At 41.5% G+C, this 27,498-nt stretch overlaps 1 protein-coding gene across 1 annotated transcript in view; it reads right to left on the bottom strand.

Annotated features, from left to right (window-relative positions):
- LOC129832443 (D(2)-like dopamine receptor) overlaps positions 1-25,088 on the bottom strand; it is a 43,533-nt gene extending 18,445 nt beyond the window's left edge. Inside the window, exons 1-2 of the mRNA XM_055896515.1 lie at positions 24,564-25,088; positions 4,845-5,155 (exon numbers count right to left, since the gene is read on the bottom strand). Coding sequence (XP_055752490.1) covers positions 4,845-5,123 — 279 coding nt within the window. The 5' untranslated portion in view covers positions 5,124-5,155; positions 24,564-25,088. The remainder of the gene's footprint in view (positions 1-4,844; positions 5,156-24,563) is intronic.
- Positions 25,089-27,498: the final 2,410 nt, after the last annotated feature.

Raw genomic sequence — 27,498 nt, 5'->3', positions numbered from 1 at the left:
CCCTGTTCAAGCCACAAATATATATATATTTTAAGACACATGACCTTTGCAATCATATCCTATGTGAGAGTGGATTCTCGGCCATCACTAGCATGAAAACTAAATACAGGCACAGACTGTGTGTGGAAAATGATTTAAGACTGAGACTCTCTCCAATACAACCCAACATTGCAGAGTTATGTGCATCCTTTCAAGCATACCCTTCTCATTAACCTGTGGTGAGTTATTCACAATTTCCGATGAACAAATAAGGTTTTATATGTAAGATGGTTAAATAAAGAGCAAAAATATTGATTAGTTGTACATTATTATTTGTGCCCTGATTATTATTTGTGCCCTTTGTCACTTCCCACCAGCCGGGTTGTGACAAAAACTCACACTCATTCTTATGTTTAATAAATGTATCGTATAGTGCGTGTGTGGCAGGCTTACAATGATGGCAAAAAACAACAGAGTGCGCTGACCCTTGCACCAGAGGGGGTAGGCAGCTGGAGGTTGAATGTTTGAAGGGGTACGGGACTATAACAAATTTGTGAACCACTGTTCTAGACGATTCGGTGCGTTGAACTTTGTGGCAACAGTTTGGGGAAGGCCCATTTCTGTTTCAGCATGACAATGCCCCCGTGCACAAAGCGAGGTCCATACAGAAATGGTTGGTGTGGAAGAACTTGACTGGCCTGCATAGAGCCCTGACATCAACCACATCGAACACCTTTGGGATGAATTGGAACGCCAAGTTCCAGGCCTAATCGCAAAACCTCACTAATGATCTTGTGGCTGAATGGAAGCAAGTCCCCACCGCAATGTTCCAACATCTAGCGGAAAGACTTCCCCTAAAAAAGTGGAGGCTGTTACAGCAGCAAAAGCAGGGACCAACTCCATATTAATGCCCATGGTTTTGGAATGAGATGTTCGACGAGCAGGTGTCCGCATACTTTTGGCCATGACAGAGAGAGAGAGAGAGATTTTAATAACGAGTAGCCGATGCTTCTACTTCATTCCCAAGAGCCTGATGAACCCATTCGTATTCACAAACCACCTCCACTCTCTACATGAACAGGGCTGCCATGGTCTAGCTACTAGCTAATATCCCTGCATGACTGACAGTGCGCTTCGAAGCCTGCCCATCGTTGCAGATCCTAAGCCATTCCCCTGCACCACTACTGAGAGTGGTGCTTTGCTTCTCACTCAATCATATTGGAGTCGTCAAGCTCAGCGATATCTGCATCTCACCTTTTTCTTTTTTTTTAAACAGCCAGAACTGCGAAGCCGCTCTCACGGAGACCTGTCTGATTAATCTCTGTCCTGAGGCAGTGTGTTATTAATTATGCCATGCTCAGGCTTGAAGAGGGTTATGTCTTTGCTCCTGGTTGTCAGTCTGCAGACCTGCCAGTGATTAAAGAATGATCTGACAAACCTAATGAGAGACTCTTTATACCAGGCTTCACAAATCAGCCACACCTCCCTAACTGGTGGGAATGGAGGTCATTATGAACACCCATAGACATCATGGTAAGGGCTTATTGGAAACATAGATCTACCTTCACCATGATATAAGCGATGCTGGAAAATGCTGGATTGATTTGGCCGAGGACTGCCCCTGACGTCGGTGACATGGTAAAATAAAACGCAGCGAGAAATCCAATTGCTATGTTAATGTCGAATGCGGCCCGCTACATATTTTCTGATTTAGTCCGGATGTTTTGTTTTTCTCATTTTGCGTGGGGATTGTACACTAGATATCGCGCTCTCTCAGAAATGTCAACATTTCGTTTGCTATCTGCACAGACACGTTGTTTAACATACTGTGAGGCTGGCTGGGAGGAAAGAGGCTAACCTCTTTCCCAGCTGCTCATCAAAGCCAATAAACATCGGAAGACCTAAGGTCATCTAGCATATGTCAAGAAGAGGCTCTTAATATACCACATTTGGCCTTGGTCAAACTAAGGCGTAACATATTCATAATTAATGCAAATGTAGCATTTAGCGAGAAAGGGCAACAGTGCTCCTGCAGCAGACTGTGACCAACACATTACCACAGCTTGTTGTTAGACTAGGAAGATAAATTAACCTGAACAAGATCTCAGCAAGATGAAAACAAATAGACAATGGTCACGCAGCAAATTACAATGTTCTCCCGGGAGAGGGACGATAATCCAAAACACGGAATTGTAATAACAAAAGATCAACGTGCTTATTTTCGTTGTGTCGAAGCATAATCCTACATGATCTCTTTTCTCTGCTAGAAATCAAACGTTTCATGAGTGTGAATCATCCCAAAAAATCCACCTGTTTCACTTAAGGGCAGTGCTTATTCTCATGCTAACAATAAGCCCTTGTAATGTTGCCAAGCTGCAGCCTACTGCATACAATTGAGAGGCCCATTTGAAGGGAGCTGAGGGTCACTGTGGAAAGGTTGTGTAACGAGTTAGCCTACTGTATGTGGCATTTCTCAACTTTTAGTCAGATGTAGCCTAGCGGTTTAGAGCGTTGGGACAGTAACCAAAAGGTCGCTGGTTTGACTCGCCAAGCCAACTACATGAAAAATCTGTCAATGTGCCCTTGAGCAAGGCACTTAACCCTGATTGCTCCTGTAATTTGCTCTGGATAAGAGCATCTGCAAAATGACAGATTTTTAAATGTAAGTAGACCAGAGGAGAATTATTGGGGTTTTCTTGGATGCTAGAGCAAGAGATCAAGTCACAGTTTTTCTCCAGAGCACACGACAGACTATAATTTTAGAGTGTAACTTGATAGCCCTGGTAATCAGGAGGCAGGCTCATTGACACACACATAGGAGGATTATTTCGCTGCAGTCTTGGATAGCCTCTCACGTCACTGGCCAAAGACCACGGTAAAAAATGACATCCTAACACAGCGAGGTAAGCCAAGGAGTTTTTCCTCTGAAACCTGTACAACTTCCTGCTCTCAATTGATTTGCTGGAATGAGGTTATTGTATTGCTGCCCAAGGCTACCGTTCTGCTGTTTTACGTCGCAAATGTCACTGGGCATTGATTCAACCTTACGTGGTTTACACAGCACACACCTAGATCACACAAGACAGTTTTAAAAGTCACATCACAAAATAATACATAATAATTCACCAATGTTGTCTAACCTAGCTGTAGCTGGGAAATGAGTACATACACTACCATTCAAAAGTTTGGGGTCACTTAGAAATGTCCTTGTTTTTGACAGAAAAGCATATTTTCTGTCCATTAAAATAACATCAAATTGATCAGAATTACAGTGTAAACATTGTTAATGTTGTAAATGACCATTGTAGCTGGAAACAGCAGATTTTTTTATGGAATATCTACATAGGCCCATTATCAGCAGCCATCACGTTGTGTTATCCTTTTAAAATGATAAACTTGGATTAGCTAATTGATCATTAGAAAACCCTTTTGCAATTATGTTAGCACAGCTGAAAACTGTTGTTCTGATTAAAGAAGCAATAAAACTGGTCTTCTTTAGACTAGGTGAGTATCTGGAGCATCAGCATTTGTGGGTTCGATTACAGGCTCAAAATGGCCAGAAACAAAGACCTTTCTTCTGAAACTCGTCAGTCTATTCTTGTTCTGAGAAATGAAGGCCATTCCATGCGAGAAATTGCCAAGAAACTGAAGATCCCGTACAGCGCTGTGTACTACTCCCTTCACAGAACAGCGCAAACGGGCTCTAACCAGAATAGAAAGAGGAGTGGGAGGCCCCGGTGCACAACGGAGCAAGAGGACAAGTACACATTTACAAATTATCTTTGAAAGACAGGGTCCTGAAAAAGGGACGTTTCTTTTTTTGCTGAGTTTAGATAGCTTTGTAGGTACAGTGTCATTTATTTTCATGATGTGAATTTATTAATTTCCTCACTTTGCTCAAACTTAATCGTCTGACCTCCTGTATACAATAGACAGTTGATCAACATTACAGCCTATTTGCTACAGTGATAACTTTTTTATTGAGTGACTGATTAAACTGTGAGTTATAATATGCAATGCTATTTCTCACAATTTAATGCTGATGCCATCTTAATTCTTATCTATTAAATTCTATAACTACATTGTATGGAACCATAATTACTTACATATTTTCTTGTTGACAGGGAAACATTTTTGATGGATTTAAACTTTAATATTTTATTGCGTGGTAAATTGGCATCATAAAACACGATAACATTTATGCATTTTTTGAAAACGGCAGAGCTATTATTCCTCATGCACTTTTAAGCCACGCAGAACATTTTATTTGTAATATTTAAATGTATTTATTACTCATTTAGTTAAAATGAACATCTTTAACCAGTTATGTGGAGAAGATACACAATGAAAACAGACACACATTGCATTCACATTGTTCCAGCAATGGTATTTGTTGCCTTTATCCTTTCTGTTTGTGTAATGCTCATTGCTTCAATGACAGACACCTTGGGAAAGCTGTTGCTTTACCAGACCTTTAATAAAGGAGCACTGTGAACGTATTCTTTTCAGATCAACAATGTGGCCCTAAAGGTTTGTCTTCATTTTGGAGGACTGAGGAGGAGGGTCAATGCAAGGGCAAAATCAAAGAGGAAAGGGTAAAAGGAACCCTGATTGGCATAAGCCTAATCAAACATCCTCTTGTTTATGTGCGCGTTTGTTTTGCTTCAGCTATGTACGCAATTTGCTGTGCAACCTCATGGGAAAGAATACTCCACTGCACATTTAAGCCTTTAGCCAATGACAAATGTGCATGAGTGTACAGGAAGCCTACCTCCAGCAACCACCGGGTAAAAAACAAAACTGTGTCTTTAGCATCAAGCCTTTCTGCCAATGACAGAGCATGCGTGGGTGTGTAGGTAACCTACCTCCAGATAGACCACCCAGGGCATAACCAAGGTGGCCACCAGCAGGTCAGCCACGGCCAGGCTGACGATCAGGTAATTGGTGGTGGACTGGAGGGCCTTCTCCCTGGACACGGCCATGCACACCAACACATTGCCAAAGACGATGACGAGGATGAGCAGCGTCAGGAGCATGGCATAGTAATTGTACGGGTGCTTCTGCTCATTCTCTGTGTCATTGAAGCTCCCGTTCCCATTGTCCCAGAAACTCTCATTGTAGGCATACTGAGTGAGGACATCCATTAGCTGTTAGTGACGAAGGCCGAGAACGGGCCCTGAAATGGACACAAAGAAAAAGAGAGAGAATTTACATATGCAGCTTTAATTACAAGAGCTGTGTGTGTGTGTGCTAAAATACATCATTGGTGATTGCGCATTTACTTGATTGTCTTCATCTCTCTCTACGCGTGTGTGCATTTTTTTTGTGCGTACGTGTCTGTGTGAATGCACGCATCTGTGTGTACGATGGTGTGCGCCGTACATGAGGAACTTTCTTTCGACTCAGCAGCCGAGAGGTTGGCTCTGGGATTCTATCCCCCTCTCTCTCTCTCTCTCTCCCTTCCTCACGTGCTCCTGCCTACCTGAAAGCATTGCACCGGGGACCCAGGCCTGTGCCTTTACCCTGCAGATGCCCTGTGCTGTCTGATCTCATTTATTTGCCCGCTCCAATTCTTTATTTATGAGAGATTGTTCTCACTGCTGTCCTGAAAGCTTGTGTTTGAACTGGTTGTCCGTGCAGTACTCACTGGGGCAGTAGCAGCATCCAGCCTTATCCCTGCAGCGCATCATGTACGCTTATTCCAAGATGAGAGATAGCTAGCCGTTGCTACTATCTCCCAATCGCATACACAGTTTCAGATACACGTGGAGCTCAGGGTGTGCTATGAAGTTGAAGTCAGGGTGCTACTCCTGAAGGTCGTACAGATAAAACTAGTGGATTGTGTCAAGATATAACCAGATATTCAGGCCATGGTCCACTAGGAGCTAAAATGAATAAGCCAAGCCAGGTATGCCCATTGATTGACAATCCATGGATTTACAGAATTATTTTTTTAAAACACAGGCTGAAAACCATAGAGATGCAATATCACACGTTCTATTGAATTCTATTGCTGATAACCTTTATAAGAAACACACATTACAGAATATCCTATTATCTCCCTGTCTGCCAGCTCACGGAGGGGCTTTTAGTGTCTTCTCTCCGGCATCGTTTGACATCAAATGACTCCATATCCAATCATAAGCTGACCGCATAACCTTGACCTACATCATCCATGAGCGGGTGACCTGCCATGAAGTGCTGACCTGGATGAACACTCAACGAGCCCAGTCTAGCCACAAGCATCCATACGCCCTGCATAGCCTGCTATGTCTTACACCATAGAGGCACAGATGACTGGAGCCTAGATAGAAGATGATGATTGGAATGTGCGTGTGTGTGTGTGTGTGTGTGTGTGTGTGTGTGTGTGTGTGTGTGTGTGTGTGTGTGTGTGTGTGTGTGTGTGTGTGTGTGTGTGTGTGTGTGTGTGTGTGTGTGTGTGTGTGTGTGTGTATGTGTGTATATGGAATACAAGTGTCTGAGAGTGGGAAAAACCTCCAGTAGATACCACCTCTGTCAATAAGGAGTAAAATTGTTTGATCTTATTCAGCGATAGCAGCTATTTAAATGAGTTTTCTATCTGCCATAGGCCTCTTAGATGCCTGGTTGAAATCATTGATGGCAACTAGCCAATTTCAGGCTGTGAATCATCAGTTGGCATCTGTTGTTACTGTCCAACTACCTACTGACACATAAGTACTGTAGGTAATGTGGTGAGGGAAGGCTCCGCACACTTTGACCCATGCCCATTTGAAGTTCACAGTACAGAATAGAAAAACACAGAACACAGTATTTTCAAAGAAACGGATTGGCTGTAGGGCAGTTCGGGCAAATGCCAGATGGGCTGATCTTTAGCCCAGTGGGCCTGCAAAATGTTTTTTTTATTTTTTTTTGCAGAATTATCATTATTTGGCCAATAATGGGGGCCTTGAGGAAAATAATTGGACAGTGTGGGGGCCTCAAGTAATAAAATGGTCCGGTGTGTTAGAAATGCTTGGGCTGATTTCTGGTCCCAGTCCACCCTTGTCCTAGATAGTCATTATACTACATACCCATTTTACCTCTGTCTGGCTACCTACTGACATTCTTTCGGTAGGTAGTCATCATTTAGGCATTTAGTAAAGCAGGGTCATTGTACCTCTACTGTGCAGAGAAGAAAAAGCCCTCTCTGGCCTGCATACAGTAGCAATTACCGTCTCTTCCCTTTATCTTATTCTTTTTCTTCTTAGTGCAATTATTTCCTTCAAATGGTTACATCACTAAGAATAATTACCATCCTTGCCCTCTAAATGTGCATCTATTCCGGTTTGGAACTTTTCCCAGATAAAAAAAAATGTAAACAAGAGAAAATTGGAAAAAGTGAGAATTGATTGCATTAATAAAACAATAGAAGCTGTTCCAGACACAAAAGGAATTCACTGTATCATCTTCTAAAATATTGGGGCCCTCGATCTGAACAAAGACAGGGGAGTGTTTCCACAGTAATAATAATTTCACATTTCTCAGGCTCCAACTAAAAGTACGACCTGCAACTGCAATGAGGCTCTTTCAAGGGCCAAAAGAATATGACTCACAAATTGATTCGAATCCAAGAGGTATTCCTGTGTTGGGTTAGTGAATCAAATACAGCTGGTCTGAAATGGCTGAGTAACTCTTTAAGCCTTCGAGGGGATGTTTGAACACGAACAGCACTTCATCACTCTATAAATGTTTACGGAGGAGATTTGCAGGTCACATATTTCACAACTCGGGAAATTGTTTGTTTACACTTTGATGAAGAAAAATGCTCAGATGTTAACGATTTACACTTCTTACGATTGATACAAAATGTGTTCGGTGAAGGCTTATTAATTACAATACACCGAGAGCTAAGATTTAATTGTGGCCATATCGTGATAGGACAAAAAGACGTATCACTTTTTGATAGTATCCGACTAATGAAATATTTACGACCCTCCTGATGGGTTCAAGAAGACAACAAAGTTCACACCAGCTGAACTGACTCACAGATTCCATAAACTGCAATGTAAGCATTGGAAACCAATAGCCTTTTAATAAACACTCTTAACTTTAGACATGCTATCAGAATATAACAGAAACCAGGTACTAATTCTACCGATTTTAGCTAGTAGCTACTCAAATAGAGTAATCTGGGAAGCTGTGGAGCATCTGCCTGCTGGAGGAATCGGAGAAGGGGGACGTTAACAAGCCTCTAAATGGCCTCATTAGGTTGTGGGGAAGCTCTTCCCTAACACCTAGCGACGTCTCTGGTGAGCTTCTCTGCCGACTTTCCTACTCAGCTGTCTGCATAGGAGGCCCAGGTGAAGCTCATGCCTGTAGGTAAAGCCCTACCTGAAGCAGCTAGCAACAGAGAATGACAGAAAAAATCCATTGAATTCTGCCTTGAACCCGTTTGAGATGTCTGCGAATAATGTAGGTCATTTTTTTGTTACTAAAGAATTCAATTTGTGTATGTAGTCACACTGCTACAATAAAAAATGTCCCTTTATGCTTTTCTGAGATGCTTTTTCCCTTTGATCCGTTATGTTCCTTTGCCATGTGTTATTTCCTATTGTCCCCCGATGCAAATTCAATAAATACCCAACGTTCTATGGTAAATTCATTGCATCTTGTGACTTTGACGTCAAAACTCACTCAACGGTCTTGCAATATTTGATGAAAAGCACACGCACAATTGTGCTCGATGCCACAGCGTTCTCCAGAAGTCGCACCAAAGACAAAAAAACTGAACACAGCAAGTGTTTATTGCGCGGTCTGTACTGACGCTCCAACATCCTTTCAGCCATTTAGTTTCTTACTTGTTTCTCTGAAAAGTTCTGTTACCTAAATCCCTCATTTGTGTAGGAAAAACATTCCCTATCCTCTCAACCCTTGCTCTCTTTATGTGAAACATGTAAGCATCGCATGCATGTAACCAATAGGGCATGACCTATAGCCTATCATAAATCACATCAATAAAACACGTGACAGCAAAAAATGGATGCAGAGGACATGAAAAAGAAACCCGAAACGGGCAAATGTTGACTAGTTGCTCAGGAGGGAAAGGGGAAGTCCGATCTGTGGAAGACATTTGACTTAGTTGTGGAAACTATTGGAGATCAAGAGAAAGGAGGGTACAGGAGCAAGAGTTGAGTGAGTATTATGTGTGCCAAACAGTTGCTGTTAGGTTACAATATTATTACTTTTTCTGACCATTTGGAAAAGTGTAAACAAAGAAATAAGTGTACCAGAGAATCTGTTCTAACAGGTTAAAAAAATGATATATAAAAGCCTGTATTACATCACACATTTATGAGTTGCGGTTTATTTAATGTTCAGGCTAATTATACAAAGCTCCCCTTGTTATTTAATTTAAAAACTAAAACGCTTGATTGCATTTCAAAGCGTGAATGTCTCGTATGTTGTGTGATGGCATGAACAAATGAATGACTGAATGAATGATACAGTAGCCTATATTGTCACGATCGTCTTCTTTAGAGAGAGTGGACCAAGGCGCAGCGTGTGAAAAATACATCTTCTTTATTTCGAAGAGAGAGAACACAAAACAAACACTATACATAAACTGAAAACAAAACAACAAAACGACCGTGAAGCTACAAACGTTAGTGCACAGACAAGCAACAAACGTTCAACATAGACAACTACCCACAAAAGCCTACTGCCTATGGCTGCCTTAAATATGGCTCCCAATCAGAGACAATGAATGACAGCTGTCTCTGATTGAGACCCAATCTAGGCAGCCATAGACATAACTAGACAACCTCACTCCTCTCTACCCCATACACATACAACACCCATAGACTAAACAAACCACACAAAGACAACCCACCCCAACTCACGCCCTGACCAACTAAATAAATAAAAGGAAAAGGAACAATAGGTCAGGAACGTGACATATATATTGAAATATAGGTGTCACGGTTGTCGTAAGAACGGGACCAAGGAGCAGCGGACGTTGAGTTCCACATATTTATTTCCAAGCGAAACTTCATCAAAACAAAAATATACCAATAAACGAACAACTAAACGTGACTACGAGGTGCACATGCACAAACAAAAAATCCCACAAAGCAGGTGGGAACAGGGAACACTTAAGTATGATCCCCAATTAGAGACAACCAACATCAGCTGCCTCTAATTGGGAACCATACCAAGAGCACCAACATAGAAATATATAACTTAGAACACCCCCTAGTCACGCCCTGACCTACTACACCATAGAGAACCAAGGGCTCTCTATGGTCAGGGCGTGACAATAGGCCTAAGTAAGTTACGGCATTAAGAGGAAACAGGACACGCACTTAGGCCTACAGCTCGATGGTGGTTATACAAAGCTACTATACTTACTAATGATTACGACATTATTATTATTATAATAATGATGATCATAATAATAACAATAAGAAGGAGATCAAGAAAAAGGAGGGTATAGGGGCAAGAGCTGCGTGCATATTATGTGTGACAAACAGGTGCTGTTAGATTACAATATAGTTTTTCTGCGTGTTTGGAACAGTGCAAACACTAAATCAATAAGTACTACCAGTTTGTTAAAAATAAAAAAAATACATAAAGCCTTTAATACAGTATAGCAAAGATTTTTTTTTAAATGACGAATCTGTGAAATTGCTTTATCCAACATTTTGCAGTTGCATAAGCCTTGGTGCACACGGAATCAGTAGGCTATTAAACAAACAAACACTCAGAGGCAACAGAAGCGGTCTTATTTATGTGGACATATATATGGTTGATTTATAAAGCCAGGCACATTTCAAAGTTAGGCTATTGATTATAGACCTCCTCAATTTGGAGACAGGCTAAAGCAAGGGCCGTTGCCTCGTCTCTGCCGCTGCTCCTTCCGCCACATTATTTTCATCCCAATAGGTCGGTTAACTTTGCTATTATGCACATAGCAACAAATGAGTGTTGTTTGACTACGAAATGAGCCAATTCAACTGCACACTGAAGATTGTCCGTGGTTCTGAAACAGCGACCATATCCAACGCGGGAGAAACCGCATTTGTCCTTAAATAACATTCGATTTATGTTGCACCATTATTTTTACAGAATATAAGCATACAGTTTCAGTATCACGTCTTAGAGTGATGGACTGTGCCATCCCCGTGGCCTCCACAATGGATTAGTCCACTGAGACAGGCGCGAGTCAGACGGGTGTCTTGTGCACCATGAAAAAAAAGAATTGTGACTGCTCGACTGAAAAAAAAATCTCAGTCCTATCCTGTATATTGTATGCTTACTTTGTGTTCTTCATACTTCTTATTATTTCTCGTGTGTTTTTTTTCTAGTATTACATTGTTATTGATTATTGCATTGTTGGGTTTGGTGTTTGCAAGAAAGACATTTCACTGTACGTGTACATGTGACATTACAACTTGAAAATGTAAACTTGAAAATCTGTGTGTCAGACGGTTCAATCAGAGAGATCAATGACTAAATTATGAAAGGGGAGCCAATGGAGAGTATGAATCCCACACAGAAGAAATTACAGAGACAGTAATCATTTAACAACACTAAACCTTTTAATGAATGCCTGTGATGTTGAGGTTATGGGCCAAGGTCTAAATGGGTACATGCTATTTCCAGATGTAAATCTTTAAGAACATATTTGATTGGACCATTACTGTATGTATCAAAGCCCACAGTAACGGTCATACAGTAAGGTTTTGTACCAGTTGGGGGGAACATTTCTAAAGTGCAGTTAAAAAGCTATTTAAACTATACACACTCTAAGCCACACTGTGTAGTCTAACATCGAGATCTTCTTGAAACGTTTCTCGACTAACATCACAAAAGAGAGGTTCTGCACTCCAACGCTGGGTAAATGTTGTTCCCTACACACCTCGGGGTCTGTCAATGTCACCAACCATCTGCTTGCACCAAGGCTTAATCTAAAGCTAGTCATTCTGACTAAATGTCTAAGGGGACCAGCCCAGATCTAGTGACACATTCACAGGTAATGGTCCTTTGACTGAACATGTTGCCACATTGAGGTAGTTGTTGAGAGGTTTCATGTCACTCAAGCACTTTTCTTCGCTCTCTTTTTGTGCACAATAGTCAGTCATTTGGACAATCGTTGTCTCAAAAGAGTACCCCTCTGTCTCAGTATATGTAGCCCATCCATCTGATGCCGTCTGGTCAAAAAGAGTATGACATTGTTGCCACTCATAGCATCGAATGCACGGCAAGCCAGCAAGCATTTGGCCTCCTTAGATAAACCATTCATAAAATAATAGCCAATAAGAGTTGAGCTAATCTGAGTGAGCTCATCTTTGAATGTTCCTGGCACACCAAAAAAAAAGTGTCAAGGGAAGCCAGTTTGGATTTGGCTTCATACCAATCACATCACACCAGAAGCTAAATGTCATTGACAGAAAACGCTTGCATCACGTTGTGTCATAGTCCTCTGGTGGCTGCATACTGGACCCAAATCCAACTAAACTACTGAAAGAGCTGCTTCCTGTGCTTGGCCCTCCTATATTGAACATAATAAACGGCTCTCTATCCACAGGATGTGTACCAAACTCACTAAAAGTGGCAGTAATAAAACCTCTCTTGAAAAAGCCAAACTTTGACCCAGAAAATATTAAAATTTTAAATATATAAAATAATTAAATAAATAAAAAAAATTAAAAAAATTACATATATTTTTTTTTTTTTTTTTTTTTAAATCGGCCTATATCGAATCTCCCATTCCTCCCAAAAAAATGGAAAAAGCTGACCGCATCATAGCACTGAGAATGCACTTGTAAAGGTGGTAAATTACCTTTTAAAGTTGTCAGACCGAGGCTCTGCATCTGTGCTCCTAGACCTTCGTGCTGCTTTTGATACCATCGATCACCGCATTCTTTTGGAGAGATTGTAAACACAAATTGGTCTACACGGACAAGTTCTGGCCTGGTTAAGATCTTATCTGTCGGAAAGATATCAGTTTGTCCTCTTACAAATCAACTGTAAATGTCGGTGTTCTTCAAGGCTCCGTTTTATGACCACTATTGTTTTCACTATATATTTTACCTCTTGGTGATGTCATTCGGAAATATAATGTTAACTTTCACTGCTATTCGGACAACACACAGCTGTACATTTTGATGAAACACGGTGAAGCCCCAAAATTGCCTTCCTTATGTCTGAAACACAGGCTTCCAGGGAAGTGGATGGCGGTAAATGTTCTACTTTTAAACTCGGACAAAACAGAGATGCTAGTTCTAGGTCCCAAGAAACAAAGAGATCTTTTAATCTTGATGGTTTTACAGTCATCTCAAATAAAACTGAAGGACCTCGGCGTTACTCTGGACCCTGATCTCTTGCAAAAATCTGATACTTTGTCCAAAAATGATACAGCAAAATTAATCCATGCTCTTGTCACTTCTAGGTTAGACTACTGCAATGCTCTACTTTCCGGCTACCCGGAAAAAGCACTAAATAAACTTCAGTTAGTGCTAAAAACACAGCTGCTAGAATCTTGACTAGAACCAAAAAATGTGATCATATTACTCCAGCCTCTCTACACTGGCTTCCTGTTAAGGCTAGGGCTGATTTCAAGGTTGTACTGCTAACCTATAAAGCATGACATGGTCTTGCTCCTACCTATCTTTCTGATTTGGTCCTGCCGTACATACCTACACGTACGCTACGTTCACAAGACGCAGGTCTCCTTACTGTCCCGAGTAATTTCTAAGCAAACAGCTGGAGGCAGGGCTTTCTCCTTTAGAGCTCAATTTTTATGGAATGGTCTGCCTATCCATAGGAGAGAGACTCAGGCTAGACCTTTAAGCCTTTATTGAAGACTCATGTCTTCAGTAGGTCCTATTATTGAGTGTAGTCTGGCCCAGGAGTGTGAAGGTGAACGGAAAGGCACTGGAGCAACAAACCGCCCTTGCTGTCTGCCTGGCCGGTTCTCCTCGATCCACTGGGATTCTCTGCCTCAAACCCTATAACAGGGGCTGAGTCACTGGCGTACTGGTGCTCTTCCATGCCGTCCCTAGGAGAGGTGCGCCACTTGAGTGGGTTGAGTCACTGACTTTATCGCCCTGTCCGGGTTGGCGTCCCCCCTTGGGTTCAGGCCGTGGGGGAGATCTTCGTGGGCTATACTCGGCCTTGTCTCAGGGTAGTAAGTTGGTGGTTGAAGATATCTCTCTAGTGATGTGGGGGCTGTGCTTTGACAAAGCAGGTGGGGTTATATCCTGCCTGGTTGGCCCTATCCGGGGGTACCGTCGGACGGGGACACAGTGCCTCCCGACCCCTCCCGTCTCAGCCTCCAGTATTTATGCTGCAAAAGTTTGTGTCCGGGGGGCTAGGGTCAGTCTGTTATATCTGGAGTATTTCTCCTGTCTTATCCAGTGTCCTGTGTGAATTTAAGTATATTTTCTCTCTCAGCCCTAGTACCATGCCTCAGAACTACCTGGCATGATGACTCCGTGCTGTCCCCAGTCCACCTGGTCGTGCTACTGCTCCAGTTAACTGTTCTGCCTGCGGCTATGGAACCCTGACCTGTTCACCGGACGTGCTACCCGGTCCAAGACCCGCTGTTCTCAACTCTCTAGAGACAGCAGGAGCAGTAGAAATACTCTGAATGATTGGCTATGAAAAGCCAACTGACATTTACTCCTGAGGTGCTGACCAGTTGCACCATTTATAACCACTTAGATTTATTATTTGACCCTGCTCGTCATCAATGAACATTTGAACATCTTGGCCATGTTCGGTTATAATCACCCGGCACAGCCAGAAGAGGACTGGCCACCCCTCATAGCCTGGTTCATCTCTGGGTTTCTTCCTAAGTTCCGGCCTTTCTAGGGAGTTTTTCCTAGACACAGTGCTTCTACACCTGCACACTTTTTGACATCAGGTGATTTAAGAAGGGCTTATTTGATTGATGATTGATTGATGATGTTGAAATGTTTAAGTTGAAATGGTGCTGCGGGGGGGGGCGCTAAAGAGCGTGCTATGGAGTAGACGTGCTTTGCTAGAGCTCCGCTCTATTTTGAAACAAATGAGTATTTATCTTAACCTCTCACAACCTATAACTTCAAACAAATACGACAAAGGGAAAAAGCACCAAAAAGGGGGCTCTAAACCAGAATTTGAATGAGATAGACAACGAACCAATTTCAACGTCGCCGACCCACGAGGAGTTAGCTGAAGAGGATAGCTTCCAAGAGATCCCCACAGATCCTACTCAAAGTGACATACTGGCTGCCATAAATTCACTAAGCAAGAAGGTGGACACAAGGTTGGCTGATATCTCAAAGAGTATTGGGACTTTGACTGAAACTGTGAAGGCAACTAAGGGAAGGGTGCATGAGGTTGAGCAGACGACAGTTGATCACGAGGCCAGGCTACAGGACATAGAGAAACAGTGCGCAACGCTCAAAAATGACAACAAAACCCTGAAGGCCCGACTGGAAATGCTCGAGTCGCATTCAAAACGCCAAAACATCCGCATATGTGGGATCCAGGAGGATACTGAGAAAGGGAAACCCACAGAATTTGTCTCGGAGCTGATACCGGCATTGCTGGGGAGTGAACACTTCAAAACGCCATCCTGATCGACCGCGCACACAGATCTCAGGCAACGAAGCCGGCCAAGGACGGGCCACCAAGGCCATTCATTGTACGGCTGCACTATCCCCAGACCAGGGATCTCATCCGCAAGCTGGCTAGTCAAAAGTTCCCCCTTAACTACAACGGAGCCAGGGTGTCTTTCTACCCAGATCTCACCTTGGAGGTGAGGAACCAACGGAAAGAGTATGATGAGGTACGCAACAAATGCAGGGCGGCCAACATCCGATTTGGATTCCTCTTCCCAGCCCGGTTTAAGGTGACAGTCGAGGGATCAACACGTACGTTTGACAACGCAAAAGAGGCCGATCTGTTCTTGACAAGCAAGCTCCCCGGCTGAGGATACAGAACGGCTGTGTCAGCCAGCAAAATGGCCAAATACAGGCCAGGAATGTGTTTGAATTTCCGGCCTATGTCTTCTCGATCAGAAGATCAGAAATTGGGACTTATATGATAGGTTAGATGTTGTGGCTAATATAGCATTGTTTAGCATATCATGTTTCAGCGCCACTCACCCCCTAACGTGAGAGTTAAGTGTTATTTAATATTAGTTTATATGCAGAGCATCTATAGATGACGAGTTAGTTCAAGCTGTATGTCTAGACACCCTAAGGCTGTGTGTTAGCCAAGGAGTGCTTCATTTGGGGAAGTCACTCAGTAAAGGGACGGGAGGAGGGACGGGAGGGGGGGATGGGGTCTGTGTTTTATGTTCACGTTTATTAAGACAGGTGGCATGACAAGCTCCCGCACGGCGGGATGTTTTTCTTCTGGGTTTTGTATGACAGCAACAATTTGCTCTAAAATAAAGAATGCCACATAGTGACAGAGCACAGAGTAGACCAGGTGGAATAAAGATAGTCAGCTGGAACTGTAATGGCTTAGGGCATGTCGTGAAACGGCTAAGGTTTTTTCTCATCTTAAATCACTGGGTGCTGACATAGTGCTTCTTCAAGGAACTCATATTAAACGCTCTGTTCAGGCCAAGCTACGAGTCGGCTGGATCGGTCAGATATACCAGGTTAACTTTGATGCAAAAGCGAGAGGGATAGCAATCCTGATAAGGAAAAACATTCCTTTTGTTTACTCATCCTCGATTTCAGATCCTAATGGTCGGTATATTATTGTGGCTGGTACACTGAATTCGAAACCAATAACCTTGGTCAATGTATATGGACCCAACTTCGATGATCCATTATTTTTTCAAAGGGTATTTAAGGCCATACCAAATATCTCGGATACAAGTGTTATTGTTGGAGGTGACTTTAAATGTACGTTAGATCCTCTTTTTGATAAACAGCTATCAAGGTCACTTCAACAATCAAATGCCAGTATCTGTCTAAATACATTGATGACAAAACCTTAACATTGTCGATATTTGGAGACTGACTCACCCAACTCTTATTCTTTCTTTTCATCTGTTCATAAATCATATTCCAGAATTGACTATTTTTTGTTGGACTCCAAACTAATTTCAGCAGCTGAGTCGGTTACCTATCACCCCATTCTAATTACGGACCACTCTCCTCTGTCCATGGTGCTGAAACTCGACAATATGTCGACAGGTTGGCGACCGTGGCGCTTAGACGCATACCTGTTGAAAGATGAGGCTTTATGTCAGTATTTGAAGGAGCAGATTGCCCTTTTCCTCGGAGCTAACGACTCGGGGGATATTGACGACTCCACCCTTTGGGAATCTCTAAAGGCTGTGATTGTAACGATCGTCTTCGGAGAAAGAGAGGAGGACCAAAGCACAGCGTGGTAAGTGTTCATGATGATGTTTTTAATTAAACTCAGAACACTAAACAAAACAATAAACGATGTGAACAAACGAAACAGTACCGTGTGGCGACAAACACTGACACGGAAGACAAACACCCACAAACCAAAAGACAAAACAGGCTACCTAAATATGGTTCCCAATCAGAGACAACGACTAACACCTGCCTCTGATTGAGAACCATATCAGGCCAAACACAGAAACAGACAAACTAGACATACAACATAGAATGCCCACTCAGATCACACCCTGACCAAACAAAACATATAAACATACAAAGCAAACTATGGTCAGGGCGTGACAAGTGATTAGAGGTTACATTATTTCTTATACATCAGAGAGGAAGAAACGTGCCAATACTAGGCTGAGAGAAATTGAAAGAGAGTTAGGGGAACAGGAGAACGTTTTTAGGACGAATTCCTCGTATACAGTCATTGAGAAGATCAAAAAGTTAAAATATGAATACAATACCATCCTTTCGAAACGGGTGGGCTCTTTACTTGCTAGAACGCAACAAGTTATTTAACTGGGTGACAAACCACATAAATTATTAGCAAGACAGCTAAGACATGTACAGGCATCTAGAGCTATTCACAAAATAAAAGACAAGAAGGTAACAGATCCGCAGGATATTAATAAATGCTTTGCGCAGTTTTACTCAGAGCTATACCAATCAAAATGCGATGCTACTGATCCACAAACTATGGAACGCTTTGTCGCTGAATGTGAACTTCCTGAACTAGACAGGGGGGCAGCTGCTGCACTCAATGCAGGGATAACTTCAGAGGAAATTAACACAGCGATAGCACAATTTCCAAACAGCAAGGCCCCTGGGCCCGATGGATATGTAATAGAATTCTATAAGAAGTACTGCGCCAGTCTATCTACACTTATGTTGCGAATGTTTAAACAATCCAAAGAAAATGCCAAACTCCCGCAAACACTGTATGAGGCTACAATAGCACTGATCTTGAAAAAAGATAGAGATTCCATGGAGATGTCGTCGGTTCGCCCAGTGTCGTTACTCCCCATAGAAAACAAGGTATTGACAAAGATATTGGCAAACCGATTGAAAAAATATACTTCCGACATCATACACCCTGACCAGACAGGTTTTATCCCGGGCCGACATATATACTACAATTTGAGACGCCTTTTCAACGTAATGTATCATGATCATAAGGTTGAGGCAGTGGTAATAGCTCTTGATGCAGAGAAGGCGTTTGATCAGATTGAGTGGAAGTATATGATCTCGGTTCTGGAGCATTTCGGGTTTGGAAAGGAATTTATTAATTGGATAAGAATTATTTATGCACACCCAATGGCGTGTCTGTGGTAACCAATCAGGAAATGTCGCAGTCATTCCGCCTGTTCAAGGGGTGCTGACAGGGGTGCCCTATTTCGCCTGCTCTCTTCGCTATAGCCATGGAACCCCTTGGTACTCGCATTCGGCCATGTGCCGATATAGCTTCTGTTAAAATAAAAGACACACAGCACAAAATTTCCCTATATGGAGACGATGTTCTTTTGTTTTTCTCCAAGCCTAAAACTTCTATTCCACCTTACTTAACTTGATAAACACATTTGGCTCCTTCTCTGGCTACAAGATAAACTGGCAAAAAAGTGAGTTGATGCCAATATCACGGCCTGTGGATATGCAATTTCTGCAATCTACCCCGTTTAGAACAGTGAGGGACAAGTTCACAAGCCTTGGCATTGTAGTGACAAGAGACCTTGATCAGCTATTGAAAGCGAATTGGGACATGAAAATATATCAGCTTAAACAAAATATAGATTTTTGGAAAACTCTGCCTATTTCCTTGGTTGGTCGTATAAACGCTATTAAAATGGTTGTCCTACCCAGGTTTCTTTACCTCTTCCAATGTCTACCCATTTTCATACCACAAAGCTATTTTAAGAAACTGGATTCAATAGTAAACTCCATTTTTATGGGATAACAAGGCAGACAGAATTTCAAAGAAGCATTTATGCAAGTACAAGATTGAAGTGAGGAAGGCCAAAGCCTCTAACTGTATTATTGCGCTGCAAATCTGAACATTGTGTCTTTCTGGAGGGAAAGTTTACCTGCGATGAGACAGAAGGATATGCCTTCATGGCTTTTGATTGAGCAGGCCTCCTGTCAACGTTCCTCACTCCCTGCACTTGTTAATAGCCCATCATATGTGAAAAAAAGACACTTATGACTCTAATCCAGTCATTTGTCATACGCTTAGGATCTGGAAACAGATTAGGTATTTTCTTAACATACCCAATGTTTACATAGACAGCCTAATTTGCCTGAATCATGCTTTCCACCCTGCATTGGATGATGTGGTGTTTTCACCACATCATCCAAGAAGGAGCTCACAACAATTGGTAATCTATACATAGATGGTCAGTTAGCTTCATTTCAACAATTACAGGGAAAGTTCAACATGCCAACAACACATTTTTTTCAGATACCTCCAAATCAGGAATTTCTTAAAGGACACATATCCCACAGTATGGCATTAAGCCCAATAGTCCTACATTAGATAGCTTGATCCTTGTCAAACCCCATTCAAAAGGGTCGGTCTCTAGACTGTATGATGTGCTACAGGCCTACATAGAGGTATCCACAGACACCATTAAAAGGGCTTGGGAACAAGAACTTGGTTCAGAAATCTCAGATGAGGACTGGGTAGAAGCTCTCAGGAATATAAACCACAGTTCAGTGAATGCCAGACACACACAACCTTGTACAGTTTAAGGTGATACACAGGTTACATTACTCAAAAGTAAAACTGCATAGAATATTCCAGGACACCTCACCACTGTGTGAGAGGTGCAAGCAGGATGAGGGGACGTTGACCCACTTATTCTGGACATGCCCTAAGTTACATGCTTACTGGGCTCTCATTTTTGATTACTTATCTAAAGCCTTTGATGGAGTTATAGCCCCAGACCCATTAATTGATCTGTTTGGTACAGTTGATGGGAATAACCAGGAAGGGAAAGCTGTCTCTCTTTGTACTCTATTAGCCAAAAGGCTCATATTGCAATTTTGGAAATTGGAGACTGTACCTACCTTTGAAATCTGGTTACGGGATTTAGGGAATGTAATACATATGGAATAGATTCGATACAATACCTCCAATAGAAGTCCAGTGTTTTACAAAATATGGCAGCCGATACTGGATAAATGGTCTAGTCCCGCTTCATAACTGGGCTGACGATCTGCTGCTACTCTGTGCTGTACTCCACTCAATATTTATTTTGGGCTTAACCACACTGCTTGTAATGACTATATGCCGTCTTCTTAATGACTATATGCCGTCTTCCTATGTACCACCTAATAGGATTTTGTTTTATTTTGTGTATGTGTGAGTTAAGTTTTGTTTTGTCCTCTAAATTGGCCATCCCATCCAACAGTACAATGAATGTCATTGTTTGTATTGTTGTCTTTTTTTATTTGATTTTTATTGGAAAATAATACACATATTATAAAAAGTATAAAAATAATGGTGCTGCAATAATGTATTCTTTGTGATTTGCGTTAACTCTGTGGTTCTAAATCAATAGTTGTTTAGTAGTCCAAAATGTCAGAAACATGACCTTGCTTGACCATACTGTAGGTCATGTAACTGTTCGTTACATGCAATATATTTTCTGGACTTGAATTTATTCTGCCACTGTGTCTTCTTATTGTCTCGGCCTTAGGCCTGTATATCACAGTGTCAAGGCATATGAGCTAACAGGCAAACAACGCAATTATCACAACACGTAGGTTGTAATGCAGATTTTTTCCCCCTGGCTTGGCTTCACTGGTGATTTTACCCACGTACCGCTACTGTACCTGTGATACTTTATCACGCCATGCAGAAGTAACCATAGAGGACACTCATATGAATGTGTGTGTGTGTACGCCCGTGTGTTTTGTTTTGTGCACGCGTGTGCATGTGTTTCGTATGTCTGTGGTTTGACAATTTAGCCTGACTGTGACTAAAGGAGTAAAATGTCTCCCAGGGGAGCATTGTCTCTTCATAATCCTGCAGTGGATGAGAGAGAGGGGGAGAAAGGATCTCTGCTTCTAAGCACCCAAAATAACCAAGACTGCTAACATATAAGGCGAGGATTTCACCGTGGACCATTTGTTTAGATAAGGTTTGTCAGGAAACATTTCAAATCAAGTGTGACGCCAGATGTACGACGTTTTGATCAGCTTAGGATAAGAGTTCAAATGGACTCAGGGCCAACTAAAGGTTTCTAGGGCCCCTCCCTTCTGACCTTCTCCTCCAATGGGTTTTGAGGAGAAATGAGAGAGGACGTGAGGAGTATGCAATTGAAATCTTCCCTATGTTATTATGTAAAAATGTACTCTTCTGTGTTTCAATAAGAAGAGGTGTTATCCAGACAGTATACAGTAGATGGTATTTTGGATGCAACAAATACTAGGGATACTGGACATCAGACCTGGGTTCAAGTAGTATTCATTTTCTATAAAATAATTGAGCTGTGCTTGATTGAGCTTGCATGGCACAATGCAACCAATGGAATATGTCTTAAAACTGTATACCCGCCCAACTGGCAGACAATCAAACACTCACACACAAATGCTATTTGAACCCAGGGTTGCCTGAACATATCACACATTAAAATACCATTTAAAATGCATAACATTCTCATTCCTGGTCAGGCACTTTATTCATTATGTTGACCCCTACAGCCCCTTAATGACCAGACAGATGCACTGTGTCAGTGTATGACTGTAACCTGCACCATCATAAGCAGACCATATATTTTATTGGTTTTTGGACTTAATTGCCTCCTCCATCTCCTGTCCTTTCAGTGAGCATTGCTCGCAAGAGATGTCCGGCAATTGACACACTCTGAAAAAGGTACTCCAAGTGGGAATAGCAGTTCAGTTGTTTACAAATTCCAATAGACCAATACAATTAAATGATTGATATGTGAAAAACCCCCATGTCACATAACGTCTACCCACACCAGAAAACTATGTCTTCAATGTGTTATTATTTAAAGGTTGTTGTTATTGAAACTGAAGGTATGGAAACATAAGCCATGATGTATTGGCAGACTACAGTACGAGTGTCTGAACTATTCAAATGGAGGTCTTCATAAATCATGGGAGACAGCTAGCTATCTGCAAGGGGGAAATCTGCTGAAGCCTACAGTCTGCCTCCAAACAAACCAAACATGACTCAGGCGTGTAAACGAAGCTAGATTGTTCGAATCCTTCTCGTTTAGAAAATAGGGTCGGCAACGTGCACCCTCCTGGGTTTTTGCCCTAGTACTACACAGTGGATTCAGATAACCAACTCATAGTCAAGCTTTGAGTATTTTAATCAGCTGTTTAGGGCAAAAACCAAAACGTGCACCCAGGGAGGGGGGGCCCCCGAGGACTGAGTTTGGGAAACCCTGATCTATAGGGTAATTGCAGCAGCTTGGATTGCCATCAGCAGCACAAGAGTGAGATACAGTACAGAGTAACCAGAGAGCTGAGAGGATCGTATTGAGATTGTATGGAGCGATAGGCTTCCGACCTGCCAGTCAGCAAGACAATGGACAGCACAAACAGAAATAATCATAAAAGTAGCATAACATAGCTTGATCAGACCCAAAAGCACTGCAATTCAGTTGTAATAACAGTTGCTATTTTCTGTGGCTTAAATAATTATAGCACACAGTGTGTCCATTTGTACATTTATTCCCGTCTCTCCGCAGTTTGCATTTAAAGATGTTTCTCTGCAGTTGGGGAGTATTGAGTCATTTTTATTTGTCACCATTCAGGCTAATTGGTATTTCTCAGTAATTGTGTAATTGTTTTAAATATGTTCCAAAAGCCTGCTGGCATTTTTTGCTAAAACAGTGTTTGGTCCCTCACAAGTAAATGATTATATGAGCAACGCTGAAAATAGCAATCATCATCATCATCATCATCATCATCATCATCATCTTTTGTCATGAGAATGACTGTCGGCTGTGGATTCCACCTTGTTATTTTTATCATTGCTCATATAATAATTGACTTGTGAGGGATCAAACACTGTTTTAGCTAAATCAGATTTTTTTTTTGTAAACAGATATAAAAAATGTAAAAACACCTTATGGAACAGCAGGGACTGTGAAGACACACACACACACGATAAAATACACACATACGGATGGATTTTGTGTTGTAGATATGTGGTGGTAGAGTAGTGGCCTGAGGGCACACACTTAATGTGTTGTGAAGTGTATGTTGTTGTATAATTGTCTTCCTTTTTGCCTGACCCCATAAAGAGTAGCTGCTGCCTTGGTAGCAACTAATGGAGATCCATAATAAATACAACAACAACATGGAGTATAGTCAAAACACAACCCCTTACATGTATAACCCTCGTTGATTTCGGTATAGCCTACTGTATGTACCGGTAGTTTATATTCCAAGGCAACACATTTAAGACATATTAAAGATGGTGTTGCTATTCTCGGGTAGTTTGTTGATAGGAACAAGCTGCAGCATGAGAAAAACAGGCCGTTCCCTCACCGGATCACAAAAACACAAAATCACTGGGACACAGCAGACCATACACGTTCAATAAGCCTTTAAATGACTTACTAGTTGTGAGTGTGTACATAATCACGTGTTTGCTTTTCCCTATCATCAAGGCCTTCGAAGAAGACCAATATGGAGCCTTTTCACGTTCCATCACTGACATATTACACAGGAATGATCCTTAAATCCACAAAAATTCACTTTGATGCCGAGAGCATGCTTGCAAACACACACACACAAACTTAAGCAAGCAGATAAATACATATTTATGCGCACACAGACACGCACGCAAAAAACACACATTAACGCGCGCAGGCACTCACGCACGCAAATGTCATAAACTAAACGATGTGCTCTAGGCTATCATGAAATGATCATTGCCCTACCGCACATGTTCTAATTTAATAAAATGACTCAGTACCTCATCAATTTCTCAAATTCAGCCGTGCGCAAATTGTTACCAATTGAAAACTTAAAAAGGAGAAGCATTAATTACATGAAAAAAAGAACTATATTATGAACTAGAAATATCACTTTAAGCAACTGGATCTAGTCTACACTTTCCTTTATAGTGCAGGTATCGGGTAGTCTATCTTAAATGTGGACACTGTCAATTTTACCTATAGAGAATTAGACCTGTTAAGATGTCAGAGCAAGATATGCCCTTACCTTCACGCCATAAGTTTGATTGAATCACTGCTCTCACAGGGATCCGTCTTTTAAATCCAAAGATATCCAAATTCACCGCGTTTGAAGTCCTCCGTTTGACTTGAACATTTTGCTCAAAGTTCTCAAATTGTTCATCGAGTCTGGTTGTTCAGAAGCAAATGACAAGTTGTTCCACCAAAGGCACTGCCATATGGTCTGATGAACGCTCTTCACAAAAACATTGTTTTACAATATCCTACTCAAGTTGATATTATTTTGGTTTGTTGAAAACCTTAGGTGAGATTCAGGCTGGCATCATACGGCGCCGTTGATAGAGTGTGTGAGAGCAGCGGGATATCCGTCCACTCCCTGCACTGTTTACGCACTATGCACGAGGTAACCTTCAACGCTGACCGTGGAACAGTCGCTCCAACTATAACGAGCAGAACAGACTGTGTTAAATTAAGGCGGGGCTAGTTCTTAAACCTTTATGGAAAAAAGCATAACCGCATTTTTCTCTTTAAAAGACACAGTTATCTTCAGTTTATGTAGTCTGCCGGACATATCTGTATTATTTCAATATGAATGACAGTGGAATTGTTGGCCCACCTACTGGAGGGGAAAATTCGATATAAAATATTTTAAAGAGATGCATCATTAAATATATGTTAAGGAGTCCCTAAAGGCATTATGTTAGACAATGAAAGAGATGCCTGCAAGTTGTTTATTGTTATTCATAAGTTAAGCAATTGAAGATGTTCATGTAAAGGTGTGAAACAAGTTTAACATGACCAATGATCTGTTCACACTTGAATTGAGAGACAATGCCAAACATTTAGAGGTAGTGGGTGTCTTGGTTCACAAGGTCAGCATTCATATTTCATGTGAAAATAAAAGTGCACGCTTACCAAACTATGCCAGGTATTTACACGTTACAGTCATAAAAGGGAGCAGGTGAGTGTTTCCACAAAGTTGAAAAGTTCAGTGCATTCCTAAAACCCCTTTAGAGAATCATGCTCCAGTCACATACTGTACTTACGCATGCACACACACACACACTAGTAAGGCAACTGGAAGTATTCTCTATAGAATAGAATCAACACTTTTTCTAAAGATTTCAAATGATTTCTAATATGCCACTCTTACAGTAAAATACTTTTTACCAACCCATAGGATTACAGAGATGCTAACATGTAGATGATATGGATGCTCTGTATTTTGAATCCTTATGTAAATTTTCCTAAATACATTAAATTACAGTCTTTCTATCCAGATACCCCCAAGCATCTATTTTTGTAGCCTTTACTGTGCAGTGGGAAGTAACTAAATCCACCAAAAATGTCTCAAATTTCCAATATGTCATCATGATAGCTCAATGCTACTATCAAGTTTATTCTGCTGATCTGTGTTTGTATATGTATTTGTATGTATATTGTAATAATTGTTGGTTCACTAATGTTTTTATTACCACTATGTACCGCCCTTCCACAGGTGTGTGGGCAATTGTAATTATCACCTATTCACCTACATATAAAAAACAATGGCTTCCGCACATCTCTGATGAAGGCATAACTGCCCGGACAAACAATAGAAAGGTGAATTGAAGCGATGTCTTTTTGTCCATTTTTTGAAAGAAACGTTTCGGAGTACCGCAGTTTCCCAATGTTTCTTGAACTTGGGATTTGATGTGAAGTTAACACATACAGCGTAGCCTTTGCTTACAAATACAATGGCTGGCATATAATATTAGAACACGTAGACTTGAGTGAGGTGTGAGTCTTCACTTCGTTAAACAGTATAGTAAGTTTGATGAACTTGCAATGTTTTACTCCCAGTGGTAGAAATGTGCTCCTCCACAGTTGCAATAACTGTGCTTTGCAGACATCACATCAGATACTATACTGATGACAGTAAATCCAAAGGCCCAAATACTTACAGCCACTGAACTGAAATCGAATAGGCCAACATATTACCAAGGAGGAAGTTGAGATAATTTGTGCCATTTTTTTTTTTATATAGATGACATATTGCTCTCGGGACCATTATGTATGCAGCACTGCAAACCCACCATAGAACAATCACATATTACAATGTTCATGACAAGCACAAGCACAAGATCAAACAGATTGTGTCAAATCAATCACAATCACCCAATAGAATAGAAAGAAGAAAAGAGAGAACGAAACCATTGCCTATATACGACATCCATCCATCTCCCATGGGGTGTAAAGGACAGAGAGAACAGAGGTGGGCTGCGCCCCTAATTGCACCCTGTTCGTTATGCAACGTTCTACTTTTCGACCAGGTCCCATAGGGCTCTGGTCAGAACTGAAGTAGTGTACTATATAGGGAATAGGGTGCCATTTGGGATGCGCACATGATCAGAAACACCTCATGGGTTTGAATGTCCTTGTCATGACAAGAACAGTGTTCCTATCAATCCGCCTGTCTTCTCCAGTCACATCCCTGGCCATGGGCACTAACAGTTCAGACCCGCCATAGTGCCACGGGGCTACCATTAATGCTAGGCACTGCCACCAACAACCTCTATTAACTTGGGCTGGTGAGATGACAACTGTAGATTGCAAAAAATAAATCACATTAACTTCTAATTTCAAGCATCAGCTCCTTATTTATTTATATAATTTTTATTTATATATATATATATACAGGGATGTTGTATGCTTATTGGATAGAGCGATACAAGAGCTGAAAGGTAGGAGAAACAGTGCTGAGAGAGTAGTGGGTTGGATTTTAGGCCATGCTGGTAGCTGTACTTTGTACATGTGCTCCAGAGGCAGAGGCTTAGACCACTACATCACTCCAAGCCTCTACTTGGGTATATTCTTTAGTACGAACCAGCAAAATCCTGCCTGATATAGAATGTAAGGATCATCATTATTTATCCTTCTATTTTTCTACTGAACAGTTCCATCTGCCAGTCCGACTGACATGC

Source organism: Salvelinus fontinalis, chromosome 33, assembly GCF_029448725.1.
Source record: "Salvelinus fontinalis isolate EN_2023a chromosome 33, ASM2944872v1, whole genome shotgun sequence".
Taxonomy (NCBI): Eukaryota; Metazoa; Chordata; class Actinopteri; order Salmoniformes; family Salmonidae; genus Salvelinus; species Salvelinus fontinalis.
The sequence above is the reverse complement of the archived record's forward strand: the minus strand, read 5'-3'. Positions and strand labels throughout refer to the sequence as shown.